Raw genomic sequence first — 16114 nt, 5'->3', positions numbered from 1 at the left:
AGCCTCGGATTTAAAAGCACTTACAAAATCCTTTCAATGGTCATACTACTTTATGTTCTATTTTTAGGGGCTCCGTGTTTGTTTTTCTGGGGAAAAGATAAACCACAAAAAAGTATGTTGTGAGCAAACAGGCAGTAAGGGGTGGCACATGCATGTCATGGGAGAAGGCATGCAACACAAACAGCCAGGAGTACAAGAGAAGACTGGGGCAGTTTGACAAATAGCAGGTATTATTATTATTTTTTTCCCTTTTGCTTCCCATTGCGGAGTATTTTATTTAAAAATATTTTTATTATTTATCTCTCTCTCTATGTGTGTGTAAGTATGTGTGTGTGCTTGTGCATGAGTATAGTCAGTGGCCACAGAGACCAGAAGAGGGCATTGCAAGCCCTGGGCAGTGGGCGTTAGGATGAACTCCAGTCCAGTCCTCTGCAAGAGCAGTTCATGCTCTTAGCCATTTCCCCAAGTCCCATTGCTAAGAATTTTAAATAAGACCCCTTCAAAACTGTCCCATTCTTCACTTCATAGAAATACAATCTTGACCTTAGCTTGCATACAATTATTATGACAAATTATAAATGCATTCCATTTGTTTCCTGCATATTTTACAACTGTGACATTGTTAAAATGGAAAGCACAAGAAATAAAAGAAGTAGAAATTATTAGAAAACAGTTGCAGTTTTGTATAAAATAGAATTTGTTTATAAAACGTGTTATCAAATGAGGTGGATAAATACCATGCTATATTAGAAATTCATAGATTAAAAAAAAATGTCCCAACTGATCATCTAACAGTCACATCTAATTTAGGAAGTTCCCTGAATAAATGTCTCTGAGTTCCTGGGAATGCTAGTGTGGGCTGATTGATACCTTGAACTCTAACAGTACAGTTTTAGGATTGTTTACTAGATTGCCAAGTCCAGTTTTCACCATGTATTTAAAAGCAAGAGCTGCCTCTGAAGGTTTGGAATCATTTTCACCCAGAATGCACAGAGGTGTGTAAAGGAAGGGGAAGACTATTTCAGTCATGGGAAACAAAGCCACCGCAATTCCCAGGAGGTGATAGGGTGCCATGTGGTGACTCTCAACATTGATGGAGGCCCTGTACATGAGGCTGGCACCACCTCCCATCACCTTGTTCCTGAAACCAAACTGGATCCAGGGATGGCATTTCCCAGGAGCTGTGACTTACTCTGGTACTGTTGCTACTCCTGAAGTGGCTACTGGCAGCTACCAGAAACCATAGCAACACTAAGGGCCACGGATACCTTCATCACTGCATGCCAGGGCTCCCTGAAACCTGATCATGTGGAGCACCATGCAGAAAAAGTTAACTCACTTGGTATTCAAACTGAAATGGCCTGCTGCCAACCTTGTGCTACCCAAGCCCAAAGCTGTCACTCTTCTCTAAGAACAAAGGTACCATGGCTGAATACCACCTTGGTCCAGAGGAAGGAGATTCCTTGGAGGACCTATGCAGCCACCACGGTTATTTTCTGCACTGAAGAAGCTGAACGGCACCTGTTCCCAGCTTCCATCCCATGGCAAGTTGAGTTTAAACATGTTTCTCCCTCATTTGTTCTGTGTTCATTGAAAATACATTTTTTTCAATGCAGAGAAGATCAGATGAGAGAATCTGACAGTCCAGCCACAGTTAAAGGTTTCTGTATAACCAGCTCACCCTAGAGGGTTGGTAGTGGGGATGGTAATTGTCAGCCCTAACTAAATCTTTGGAGGGTGTGCTATGACACCCCTGTCTACCACTTTCCAAACAGTCCCGCAGTACCAATCACTTGCAGTGGTTCTTAGTGTGGGGGTAATGTCCACTATCATCACAGGAGGTTGTAACGACAGTCACCTGTCCAAGTTTCTTCCATGTAGATGAAAAAACAAAGAGCACGTTGGCTTTGATACAGGATCATCTTTTCATGTTGTTTCTTTAAAAATTGTTGTATGTAAAAAAAAAAAATGGGTGTGGGCAGGGGCATGGGGGTAAAAAGAGAATTAGTCTATAAGAAGAGGAGTTGAGCCTCCCGGCTGCATTGCATGCTGGGAACAAATAACTAAGGTATGGGGTAGGACTCTTCAGAGGTGACAGGTGAGGCTTGCAGAGGCAAGGCCTCTCTGGTAGTGTCCTCGAACTCACTGGGCCCACTCTCAGAGGGTTGGTCTGGGCCACTGTGCCCTGTCTGGAGGCTTTCTGGACGACCTTGCATGGAAGCACGGGTGGCCATGATCAACGCCACCAGCCGGTAGAAGTGCAGTGCCATCACCAGGGAATTCTTCACAGCAAAGAACACCAGCATGTGGTTGATGACTTTGAAATAGATCATCAGGACAAGGCGCACAACGAGGAAGGGGCCATCTTGGATGAAGAAGCTCAGGCCAATGGCCCATAGATCCGCACTGTACTGGCACAGGAACAGCCTGAGGAAGCCCCTGGCTTTCACAGAGGAGGGGCAGACCAGTTTCAACTGGACTGAAAAAGGAAGGCAACAACAATTACCATTCTGAAATGCAAGATGGAAATAGACAGCTGAAAAGTCACTGACGATGGACTGATTGTGAAGGATGGTATTTAATCCTGGGAGGAACAGAGGAGATTTCTCTCTGCCCCAGCCCTCTGCATCCTGGCCACGTGGTTCCACCCACTTTAAAGGTTTTACATCATCTTTCAACCTCCCTGTAGGGAGGGAAGGACCAATTAAATAGACTGAAGAGCATAATATGTATAAGAAACTGGTGTGTGTGTGTGTGTGTGTGTGTGTGTGTGTGTGTGTGTGTGTGTGTGTTTGGGGGTCTGCAGAGTGGGAAGGCAACAGAGACCTGTCTGTACTTGGGGGGGGGGGCTCAAGTCAGAAAGCCTGGTACTTCTCTCGGCTGCCTCATTTTCTGGCATTGAGATACTGGCTATGCTGCAGAACCTCAAGGTACCTCAGTTTCTCCATTGAAACCTAGGATAGCACAAATCCTATGATGGGGTCTCTAGTCATTGGCTTGTTTTCTGTTAGACTAGCACCCGGTCTCCCTTTCTGTCTCTGCTTCTTCCTTCTGTCTTCCTCTTGGGGGAATGGGTGACTGACTTTCTTGACTGGTAAGTGCAGTATAAGGATGGCAGAGTTCCCAGCCAGACCATCACAGGAGCTTTCTCTAGAATGTCCTGCTTCTTACTTCACTCAGGTGCTCAGAATTCAAATGCAATCTTAACTCACATTAAACATATTTTTCTAATGGCGGTGATGGTGTGTATCTGTGTGGGAGCCCAAATAAAGGCCATTATTTCATTTTGTCCTCATTTTTTTTTTTCTGCTTTTGTTTCCCAGTTTAAAAGAAAGACTGAGAATAATTGCAGATTTTTTTTTTTCTTTTTGGCCATTTGAACAAAAGGAGACTCCATCAACAGAATGAAACTTTTGTTTTAATTTCAAAGATGTAAATTAAACTCAGGGTCAAGGGTAGAAAATAATCCTTTTTGTAATAATAAAGCCTTCCATTTGGAGTTTTCCAACAAAGAATGTCTCAATCCAGCAAGGGCGTGCAAATCTCATGAAGCACTTTTGATAGGGGTGAACGTAATGTACTGCTTGTTGGAGAGAGAGTACAATAGTGATTTAGTCAGAAGTGACATTTGGTCTTTGTTTTTCAAACAGCTGCATAGCATTATCACCTCTGGACATTTACACAATTTCTTTCTTAAATAAAAATTTTCTTAGCAAGTCTGCGAACCACACCATAGGAGAGGGAGGGTGAACGACAAAAGAGAGACACACACAAAGGTCAAGGGAGTGGAGCACCTTTCTTGGGAAGCCTTGCTCAGGGAATCCCTCTCCCACAGGGCCTCCTCCCCCAAGGGTATTACTCACTATCTGAACAGCAGCTGGCTGGCTTCTAGTTGGGTAACCAGTACCATGTACCTAAAGCACACTTCAGCAAAACATCTGCATGTTGTTTGCATATATTTGTTTGTGATTATTAATCTGTAATTGGATTGGTATTTTCCTCTTTTTTTTTTTCTTTTTGAGAAAGGATCTCAATATGTAGCTCTGGCTGGCATCAAACTCAGAGATCTGCACACCCCTGTCTTTAGAGTTTTGGGATTAAAGGAGTGTACATCTATGCCCAACTTTTTTTTTTTCCCCTAATTTGAAAAAAGTCAGGCAACTCTTCCCATCCATTCAGAAAACAATTTTATCCAAGAAAGTATGTGCTTAAGACCCAAGATTTTCACAAGACGTCTGAATCTATTAGTGTGGACCCCTAAATTCACATACTCTGTCTTATTCTCACCCTGAAGCCAGCAGGAAAAGTGTCGCAAAGAATAAAATCAATTAAGATAAAGAATTATTACCGTCTGGGGCTCCTCCAGAGGCAAGAACCAAGGACAAGAATTGCCCAGTCACATTTCTAGCAGACCAAAAATCAGGGTGTGATTCCAAGCTGGAACCATTCAATAGAACTCTATGATGCTAACACCGTTTCATATCTTTGATGTCCAACATGAGAGCTACATGTGGCGATGGAGAAACTGAAATATGGCCGGTGTCAGTGAAGAGTTGTTCCTTCTGTTTTATTTAATACAAATCCACCCAGCTTTGTGTGGCTGGTGGGTACCATTCTCTGGGACAGCACAGCCATAGGAAAACAATATTATGGAATGCCAGCTGAACAGTTCACTTTTTGCCGACCCTTAACAATTCACGTATTCATTAAAGTTAGAATAAAGGCTGCCATTGAAGAAACCATAACTTTGCACCTGGGGCTTGACATTACACCTCTTTTTGTTTGTGGGGTCTCACAATGTGACTGGCTGACTCACTAAATTATTGAGTCATCCCTTGAACTGCTGTGAGTGTCATCCCATTTCACAGATGAAAAACTGAGGCACGTACATCTTAATTAATTTTGGCAGGATTACAGATAATAAGTAATAGAAGCATTAGTTGAGTTGAATATAAAACAGTGTAGTTAACTGCTCAAATATTTATTATTAGTATTATTAGTATTAATATTAATTTGGGGCTTCTTTTTGGAAACAGAATCTTATATGCACCAGGTTGACTTCAAACTTGCTATATAGCCAAGGGTGACTTTGAACTCCTGTTCCTTCTGCCTCTACCACCAGTGTGCTGGGATTAAGGGTACACACCACCATGCCTGGCTACACTCATTTATCTTAGGCTTAATTGTACAACCAAGTGGGTCTACAATTGGCTTTCCCGAGTCTCAACCTGCCTTCCTTCTAAGTTGGGGTAGAACTAACACTAAGTTATCAAAGCATGAGTTCTCTCAACTGCCTCCTTCATTCTAGGATGGGTTATATTTAAGAGTCATAATTTTCTGGGTTTTTTACACAAATATGAATACATTTACCTGCCAGGTCCAGGGGAAACTGCAGCATACTCCAGGTCCATACCACAAGGATGCCAGAGACCAGTATAGTGTTATTCCTAGAAGACAATAGCATTTTAAATTAGCAGGAAAACATATGACCACATGCAGAAGAGAGAGATCAGCTAAATCACAGATTGTTATGCACTAAGTAAAGCTTTTGTGAGTTGGCAAAATATCTTGTGTTATACTAAGTCCACGAAAAAATAACTAAGCAATAGAACCATATAAAAGATATGATCCTTGGCTGCATAGCAAGTTTGAGGCCACCCTGGTCTACATGTGATCTTGTCGTTAATAAGGAAAAACAAATCCTGATAAGCATAAATGAGGACAGAGCCTACTGATCCCATATTTTTTTCTGATCTGCTCACATTGTAGAAACATTACAGGAAGGAAATGCTATAAGAAATAGATACAGACATAAATATTCAGACTCCCAGCTTCAGTAATGAGAGCCTCGAAAAGTAGACTATAGTACCAAGATTCCAGGACTCTATTAAAAAGATAATCCAAAAGCCTGGAGGGGTGGCTTCTTGGTTAAGAGCACTTGCTGCTATTGCAGAGGACCTGGTTTTGGTTCCTAGCACCCACAGGGTAGTATTGGTGAAATTATTAAGGCTACTCCATGTAGTTAAAAGGGAGGTTTATTTTGTGGGGTAACTTACAAATGAAGGGGTAGGTTGTAGGGTCTGGCAAAGGTATGACGCAGTCTGGCGGTGTTCTCTGGAGAACTCTGCTCGTTCTACCTCCTGTGTCCAGCATCCCAGAACCAAGAGAGAGCCCTCCTCTAGATCCTGGCTGGGTCTTTCTGCTTCCTCCTCCACCCCACCTTGTGGGTGTGACCATTATCAAAGCCTCAATGGGGGTTGGAACTTCCAGGCCAATGCTGGGATGGCTATCCACTACATCTCCCCCTTTTGTCTAAATAAGAAAGTTCTAACCTAATACAAGACTATATACAAAGAGATGGTTATCAAATATTGTCCAGGAGTAATGAGGGATAATGACCTAGATAAGTTGGAATTACAATAAGTGCAAACAATATCAAGCAAAAAACACATAGTAAAATCCAGGCAAGTCTAGAGCATGGGTAGGTGGCATGTTACAAAGATCATTCTTGTGGCTTAAGGGTGTCTTTACATGTTGCTTCTCATGGCGACGGCTGGCAGCTTCTCTCCTCCCCTGCCTTCCACCTACCAGAATTCTCTTCTCTCTTGTCCCTCCTATACTTCCTGCCACCTGTAAGCCACAAGCCACATGGCAAAGTGTAGATTAATAGAAATGGGTTAATTTAAGATAAAAGTAGATAACAAGAAGTCTGCCACGGCCACACAGTTTATAAGTAATATAAGTCTCTGTGTGCTTACTTGGTTGGGTCTGAGTGACTGTGGGACTGGCGGGTGAGAGAGATTTGTCCTGACTGTGGGCTAGGCAAGAAAACTCAAACTACAAATGGCGTCCAACGTGTTGGCAAGAGTTTCCACCTAAAACCTGACAAAAGAAGATTCTAAAATGGAGCTAAAAACAGCTTCCTAGTTGTCTCTCTCGAGTTAGCGGCAGCCTGTCCATTTGAGCTATTATGGCGGGTTCCTGGCGTGTGTGTCTGACCTGCAGTGTGGTGGGTATGAGGAATCTACAAGTGGCACTTTATTCTGCTACATGGTGGACTTAACCTTTGCTAGTTAAAAAAAAGTTTCTGGGCTATGCACTGCTTTGATAGAACTGCTTCTGATAGTTGATAGTACACATGGCTCCAGACCCAGAGCTGGCAGTAAACTGTACCACCGCCATGTTGGGAAGCTGAGGTGGGCGGAGCCAGCAGCCACAGCTGCCATTTCAGTCTTACAAAGATGGATATTACACAGAGAATCTGGTTTGTGTTGTCTTTGGAATTTTTAACTGCAGAAAAAGATTTGATTGTTAAAGCTGTTGAGTTAAACAAATATGTAAATTTTAAAGGGACCTTGACTTCAAAATTTGGATATAAGGATATGTTGCTTTGGAAAAGAGTCTCTGCTTTTGTTTCCACAGAAAGCCAGAGGCTGTGGATTTGTTCCAGATTAAGATATATCAGGTTTGATCAGCCAAGACCACCTGAAAGGTCTCCGATGACACCATGGCCCAGATGATTCAACATCTAGAATGGTTTCAAGGCAACTGGCTCAGAGGTTTACCCTCATGGACTACTCCATAATCCTAAAATTTTCTGTGTTCCCATAAGATACAGCGCCCCCCTCAAGCAGGAAGTAGTAAGAAAACATACGCCCACATTCCCAAAATTATCAAGCTCACTTTGGAGATGAATTGGCTCACTCCTTCTCTAAACCCAGGCATATTGCTAAAAGAAAAGGTTAAGAGATTTTTATGTCCCAAATCAGAAGAGCCCTCTGATGTGGGACAGAAAAAAACAAAAAAAAACAAAAAAAAAACCCAGTATTTTTATTTAAAGCAGTTTGATTATAAATGTGATCTCTTTCTAAAAAAGAAAAGGGGATATGATTTAGATATAATAGGATGAAAGGGTAGATTAAGGAACTTACTTCTAAAGAGCAACAACTTGTTTAAAATGTTTTACATTGGTATAGATTTTAGTCTATTGATAAAAACTTAAAGTTAATTTTGTTATACTGTGTGTATATTTCTACTCTTGTTTAAGGTATTATGTTTATATAGCTCATTTTAAATTATAATGGATAATTAAAAATAGATTAATAATTAGTCATCTATGATAATCATACTCACAGCCATGTTAGTTAAGTCTTCTAGGTATACATAGAGATATTTCAGATAGATAGGTAATCTTCAAATACTTCAAAGACCTACAGAATATGGCATTTAAAATATTTTTAAAATTTAGACTTTCTGGACAGTGAGACACATCTGCTCCTGGCAGCACCAATTTACTTCAGAGAGGAAGATGGGCATTAAAGACACTTCATATGGAGTTTATCTTCACCTTGGCAAAAATAGCCATTTGGGCAAGAAACTGTTCTTGCCTGGACTGCTTGATCAACTGGACATGCAGGACCCATAGAAAGATGACCACAGAACTTTGCTTGGCAAAATGGTCTTTCAGGTTCCTGCTTTGCAGAGGAAACTGCCAGACATTCTACAGGACACTGAGAGAAGTGATTGAGAGATTCTAGCCCTGTGGGCTGAAGACAAATGCCCCAACTTTACAAAGGAACATTAGGTGACTGTACAGGCTGCCAGCTGTCTCTGTCTACCCTGCAAGACTCCTGAAAGTTGCTTGCATCCTTCTCCCAGTTCTCAGGTAATATTATATCCTTCTGAGGTCTTTGATGTGGTTGAAGACTAGACAGTTATAATTTTCTCAGTTATGATAAAAGATAAGTTAGATATAAAACCTTAAACTCACAAATATAAGATAGTTAGGATATCTTCTTTAATATTGTAACTGTAATTCTTGCTTGATAATTGTTCTGTTATCTGTAATTTTACTATGTGAAAGTTAACCTTCCTTTTTTAAGAAAAAAGAAAAGGGGAAGTGCTGTGGATATCGCTCTGTATAAATAAAACGCTGTTTGGCCAGTGGCCAGGCAGGAAGTATAGGTGGGACAAGAGAGAAGAGAATTCTGGGAGGTGGAAGGCAGGGGAGGAGAGAAGCTGCCAGCCGCCGCCATGAGAAGCAACATGTAAAGACACCTGTAAGCCACAAGCCATGTGGCAAAGTATAGATTAACAGAAATGGGTTAATTTAAGATAAAAGTAGATAACAAGAAGTCTGCCACGGCCACACAGTTTATAAGTAATATAAGTCTCTATGTGCTTACTTGGTTGGGTCTGAGCGACTGTGGGACTGGCGGGTGAGAGAGATTTGTCCTGACTGTGGGCTGGGCAAGAAAACTCAAACTACAGGGTAGTTCATAACCATCTATAACCATTGTCCACAGGGATCTGACAGGCTCCTTTGACCTCTAGCATCAAACATACACATTAACACAGGGCAACACTTACATACATAAAATTAAAAACAAATTCTTACAAAAAGACAATTCAAAAGGGTGGAATGATGCTCATCTACCCTAAGGCTCAACATAATAAAAGAGAAGCACCCTTAGGTGGGAAAACCACTGTGATAATTTCATTAAACAAGGACTTGCAGCAGAGAATAGACTATGAGGCAAAGGATAGTGTGTGTGTGTGTGTGTGTGTGTGTGTGTGTGTGTGTGTGTATGTATGTGGTGTGTCCTTCACTATTGTGCCCTCAATGCCTAGAACAGTACCTGACAATGATAGATATTCAGTATATATTTATAGAAAATTTTGATTGGACATATAAAAGGAGGGTTCATGTTTAAAGAAACCCACAAATGCCACAGACCTAGAAGAACAATCCGGAAAACTAGAGTCAGAAACAATGGAAATGGTACAAATTCAAAGACTATTAAAGAAGAAACAAACAGACAAAACAAAGACCACATGGTATAACAACAGATTTTGTGTCTGACTTTTTCCAAGAGTTTTGATGGGCGATGGCTGGAGAGGCATCAGGAAGTGTGCTCTGAAGCAGACTGGTGGTTTTGGGAGGTATCAGTAAATGCACCGAGTGTGGAGACCTTGAGATATTAAACTCCAAAACTCTGAATTTGGGAAGAAGACATCTAAGCTGTCCTTATCTGCCTCGGCAGTTAATGTGGTGAAGGGGTTGTTGACAGAAATAAAAATAAAAGGAAACCTTCACTTTCAAAAGGAAGCAGAGACAGATCTCAGAGTACAGAAGGCAAGTTACTATCAACACCTCCCTCGATTATGTAAGTGAGTCTCTGGGAGGTTTCTAAGAGCCCTCGGAAAAGGCAGTAATTACCAGAGGCATGTGGGTTATCTGACAATAACTGCTCTCAAATAAGCTTACTTCTTCTTTATTTCAAAAACTGACTTGGGATTACCAGGCAGGTAATGCCATAAATTGATAATAGACACTTGGATCTAAATAAGTCTCCCTCAGATATCTCCCATCGTGTCTTATTAACAAAATTAAGAAATATTGCAAGGGAGTACGGCTAGGTGGATTTCTGACTGAGCAAATGCCTTCCCGAACAGAGTGCATTAACTGATTGCTGCGGGCTCTGTCTCTGACTCCGCTCCACTGTGTGTTTGATCAATGACCTTGTTGATGATGCAAATGGAAGGCTTCTCATGAGCATGTAACATACACACAGAGACAGAGAGCTGTTCTCTAGAAAACTCAATCACAACTCCAAAAGATGTAACTGAATAACCTAAATTGGGGTGGAACAGAATAGGGAAGATTCCATTTCCCAGAAGCAGCTCGTGGCTTTTCCCTCGACATCTAATTATGCGCCCATGGCGTGACATGATTTATGGTGTTCCAGAGTCAAACGCAACCATAGGTCAATTCACAAGAAATATGAAATCGGATTTTAAGTGGAAGTCCTTTGAAAATGTAGACTAAACTTCTTCTTTGCTGTGTCAATGTCTGTACACAGCAAACCTTCCATTTTTAACTAATATTATATATGGTTTCTGATTTCAGGCTTACACAGCAGGCATTTTTCTCCATGTCTAACTCTGTGATTACACCTAATCCTCTAGTAACTCAACAAAGAAGGCATATGTGTTATTTGTGTTTGATCAAAAAGGAAACTGAGACATAGAGAGTTGGGGAAATATGTCCAAATTGATTTTCTTGGAAGAATAAATCTAGATAGCAGATTTCAGCACCTATCCCCTTAAGAGCGTTGTTTTTAATTTTTAAAAATTTCTCTCTATCTATGTGTGTGAGTGTGTGTGTGTGTGAGTGTGTGTGTGTGTGTGTGTACATATGTATATGTGTGTACTCAGAGTCCCATGGAAGCCACAAAGAGGCATTGGTAGATGTGAGCTGCCTCATTTGGATGCCAGGAAGAGAACTCCACACTTCTGGAAGAGCACTATACACTCTTAAGTACTGAGCCATCACTCCAGCCCACATCCAGACTTTTAGCTAGTAGTGATAGTTCATTTTCTCCTGGCTGTGACAAAACAGATAACCAAGCAAGTTTAGAGGAGAAGGATTTGTCCTGGCTCACGGTTTGTGTGACATCATCTAGAATGTTGGAGCAGGCATTCTGTATTCGGAGACAGACAGAGGCGAATGCTGGCGCTCTGCGCATGCTCTCTTTTTCGGGCTTATCATTCATTCCAGTCTCTTCACACCCTCGTGTAAAAACTAAACAACTCACTGGAGAGTGTACCCCTCCACCCAAATTCAGAGTATGTCTTCTTTCTCTGTTAAATCTGTTCGGAAGTACCCTCACCAATATTCCCAGGTATGTGTCTCCTGGGTGATTCTAAAGTGCCATAAAGTTGACAATCTAGAACATTCACCACACCGGCCTCCTATAACATTTCCAGGAATTAGATTCAAAGTGTTAGTCCTACTGTATGTTAGACTGTTCAGCACACATCTGAACATGCTTCAGGCTTGATGAGAGAAATGTATAAGTTAGCTTGCACAAAAGGACAGAGCCTATGATTGCCAGGGAACTTAGAATGGTGTTATATATGTTAAAAGGATCCAGTGAGGGAAATAAAATAAACTTCATTCTCATGAGTTCAAAGCAAATGCTCAGGCTCAAAGGATGTTAGATGCATAGATGCATACATCATTTCTAATAATATTGCCTAAAGATATAATGTGTCACTTCTGGGGCAGATAGCCTCTGTTAGGATTAATCCCACAGAGCTTACAAGAAAATGGCTGATATTTTAGAGAGGATTTTAAAAAATAAAGGCAAAGAGAGTTTTCCTAAAATGGTAATTTTTGAAGTTTCTTGCAATCTCAAACTTCAACCCCAAAACATTTGTCTGTAAGGCAGCGGTGTGCAGGGGCAGTGCACAGTCTCTGGTTCCTAGGGATGGGAATGCAAACACCAGATCCACTTCCCCTACAGAGAAACAGACTAAAGTTCCTAATGCTATACTGATGCTTACAGGCTACATTATACGCACACGTCATTTAACATCTGCAGGCTTTTGTGTACTCCTGTGCATCATGAGGATGACAATTACGACAGATGCTGGATTTCATGGGATTGTTTCGGTGTATTATTTTACTGTGAAACATACCTTGATACAGCACCTGACTCTGGCTGTGTATGAGGAAGCAATGCACATTAGTTATTCTTATGTTATCACATACAACCCTGAGACTATGTTTCTAACACTCATATTTACAAGATAATAATGACAGTGCCTGCCTCAGTGTGAAAGCAAAAACTAAATAACTCATTAACCCAAAGACTTTAGAACAACTCCAGGTACACATCACGATGAATAAGCAGTAACTGGGACTGTTATTTATTTAATGAATATGTTACTTTTATGCTGCCATCTGTCTACAATTCTTGGTGTCTCAATTTCATCTTCTCATTATATAGAGATAAATTGTAGACTACTCCCAGATCTAAACATGTCCAACTGTAACCATATCATTTTCTAAATTAGTTACTTTTTCTATTGCTGTGACAAAAGCAACCTAAAGAAGGAACTGAGGGTTGATTTAGCTCACAGTTCAAGGGTGTATTTCACCACTGTGGAGAATCTTAGAGGCTGGAGCAAGAGATGGCCGATCACATTGCATCCACAGTCAGGAAGCAGTGAGAAGAAAGCAAATCCTCAGCTCAGTTTTTTTTTTTTTTTTTTTTTTTTAGGTTTTTCTTTGTAATTCAGTCTCAGAATTCAGCCCAGGAAATGGTGCCACTACCTTCAGGAAGGCTGTTCCCTCATCTGCTAAACCTCTTCACAAGGACCCTCAAAGATACACCCAAAGCTGTGTCTTCTAGGTGACTTCAAATACCATGAAGTTGATGGTCAAGATTAAGAACCACAAATAGTGACTGCAAAGTTTCACATATGCACTCATGAGCTGTCCACACACAAAATATGGAAGAATTCAAGTGCTAAGGAATAAAATTATCAAAAAATAACTTTGAAAAGGTACATCTAAAATAAACCTAAAGAAGAATAATGAACTATTAGATCAGAGAGTGAACCCAGGACAGTTAACATTGGAATGTAAACAAGTTGCTGAGCTTAAGGACCATAGGTTGGATTTATCTACTACTGTTGTAATATCAATCGACCTTTAGAACTATTATCCAGGAAGCACAACTTACAGTGGCCTTCGCATTGTATCCTCAGGAAACAGAGGCAAGGAATGTTAGTGCTCAGCTTGTTGTCTCGCTTTTTTCTTTTCTGTTCAGTGTCAAATCTCAGTCCATGGAGTGGTACCATCTACATTCTGGATGATACCTGAATTTCAGGTCTTCTCATCATGAAATAAGGGATCTTCAGAGGTAAAGTTACTGTGGTAAGTACATACTTTTTCTTTCTGGTAACCATGGAGATAAGTAATTAGCCTTTGATAGATCAACAAAACCAACCTAGTAGGTGAAAATTAAAAATATGAATTCATACGGGCGGGAGTTGTTTTCCAAAACCCACATGGAGACTCACAACCATCTTTATCTCTAGTCCCAGGGGCTCTGACACTGTCTTCTGGCCAAATGGGTATCAGGCACACACACATGGTACACAGATATGCATGCAAGCAAAACACCCACATACATAAAAGCAAAATCTAAAAGAATGCATAAGAGAAGTTATAATTTAATCCTTTTCTTAACTAATTCTTTTTGAAATATGAGGGTTTTTTAATATAAAAGAGAGAGTGAATAGAATTCATGTACATTTAAAATGTGGCAAATGAGTTAAGATAATGAAAGGGAGAGAGAGAAGAAGGATGGGTACAAAGCTCTCAGAAGGAACATTTCACTGAGAAAACTGCAGAGGAGAGAGACTGAGCACAGGAGAAATTGGAGGAGGGCCTCCTCTGCATTGTCAAATATTCTGAGATACAGTAATGGTGAGGGAACAGACTTTTTCTTTTTAATAAATTGTCTGTGTTCAGAAACCCTACAGAGTGTTTCCCAGAGGTGATGAACTATTTCTCCCAAAGATGCTGAATTTAGACTCATGAACATTTTGGAAGAGAAGCTACAGTGAATGAAAAGGTCAACAGATGCCTCTCCCCCTTAACAAATATGGCTTCTATTAGACACGCTGTCAGAGATCACCATTCATGCTGTGGAAATTAACCAGAGATGAGCAACAATTTCAGGAACATAGACTCTCCTTAATGTGGCAGAATTTCAGGTAAGAGCAGTGAGAATCTGCAGTGTCCTTGCTCGTGGCTCAGCTGTGTGAAAGAAAAATTGTACAGAGTGGAGTTAAAGGAGCAGAGAAGAATTTATTACAGATGATTGCAGTCAGTGGGAAGACTGACTCTAATATGCTTCAATAAAAGGTGGGAGAGGTTTTAAACCCTAAGAAAGCAAGTACTGGAGGACCATTGGGTGGCAGCTGATTGATTTGGGTGGAGGATTTCTGTTTGCTAATTAGGATTTAAAGTGTTTCCACAAACACTGTACGATTGAGCCCAGTTTTTCTCGATGACACTGCCTCCTTATTAGAATATACAATACAGTTGGAGGACATGGATCCTACATCCTTAATCCTTGAGAACAACAAGAGGTGGGAGAAGACTAAAATTCAACAGGGCAGAGAAGTAAAGAATCTTATCAATTTTCCTAAAAGAAATGCTCCAAGGAAGAGAAAACCAAGGCTGACTGTGATTTGAACATGAAATATTGCCCCAACTGTGTTTGAACATGTGGTCCACAGCTGGTGGCACATTAGGAGGGTTGTGGAACTGTTAGGAGGTGGAGCTTGGCTAGAGGAAGTACGTCACTAGAGATGGGGTTTGAGGTTTGTGTATAGCTTGGTCTCACTTCTCTTTTCTCTGATTCCCATTTTCCAGGCCAGCTTCCTGTTCTGCAGCCATACCTTCCCTAGCATGATGGGAGGTATCCTGTCAGAAAGTTTAAGACAAATAAACCCCTTTTGCCCATAAGTTGCTTTCTGTTGGGGTATTATACTATGCCAACAAGAAAGTAAAACTAACTAGATAGGAAGGAAGAAAGAGAAGAAGGAAGGGAGGGAGGGAGGAAGGGTAGCCACATTTCTAAAGATTATGCAAATAGAAAACATGTTAAGGCCACCTCGGCCAATCTGAGTAGAATGTTATAGGAGAAGACTTGGTCTTGAAGGAGGAGAACTAACTTAGAATGCAATATGAAACCAGACACCCAGGTTAAGCATGTTGGTATGTGCCCTTAAGCCTAGCATTGAACAGGCAGAGGCAGGTGGATCTCTGTGAGTTCAATGCTAGCCCTGTCTATATAGTGAGTTACTGAGTTGTTACAGGATAGCCAAAGCTACACAGAGACCCTGTCTCAAAGGAAGAAAGAAAGGAAGGAAGGAAGGAAGGAAGGAAGGAAGGGAGGGAGGGAGGGAGGGAGGGAGGAAGGAAGGAAGGAAGGAAGGAAGGAAGGAAGGAAGGAAGGAAGGAAGGAAGGAATTTCACACTCAGAAATGTGGTGGTCCTCAGGCATGATGGGCTTGTTTAGAAATAAAAGGGAAATGTACAACTTCTGCTTCAAGGTTGTAAGCCCACTCATGTGAGCAATGAATAGACTTCAACTTTAGTAGAGAAGTTCTAAAACAAGGAAGCTATAGAGGGATGGGTTAAGTTCTGTGTGCTCAGCTGATTAAGAAATGGAGGCAGAAAAGGAGTAAGAATAGAGGGATAGAAGAGAAGCAGGGAGGGGGGCTGGGAGGAGAGGAGAGAGAGGAAACT

General features: G+C 41.1%; 1 protein-coding gene across 1 annotated transcript in view; it reads right to left on the bottom strand.

Annotated features, from left to right (window-relative positions):
- Positions 1-336: 336 nt before the first annotated feature.
- Tmem26 (transmembrane protein 26) overlaps positions 337-16114 on the bottom strand; it is a 51054-nt gene continuing 35276 nt past the window's right edge. The window contains exons 5-6 of the mRNA XM_036168509.1: positions 5371-5447; positions 337-2479 (exon numbers count right to left, since the gene is read on the bottom strand). Of these exons, the coding sequence (XP_036024402.1) occupies positions 2064-2479; positions 5371-5447 (493 nt within the window). The 3' untranslated portion in view covers positions 337-2063. The remainder of the gene's footprint in view (positions 2480-5370; positions 5448-16114) is intronic.

This window comes from Onychomys torridus, chromosome 18 (genome assembly GCF_903995425.1).
Source record: "Onychomys torridus chromosome 18, mOncTor1.1, whole genome shotgun sequence".
NCBI classification, from domain to species: Eukaryota; Metazoa; Chordata; class Mammalia; order Rodentia; family Cricetidae; genus Onychomys; species Onychomys torridus.
This window is presented reverse-complemented; position numbering and strand designations above follow the sequence as displayed.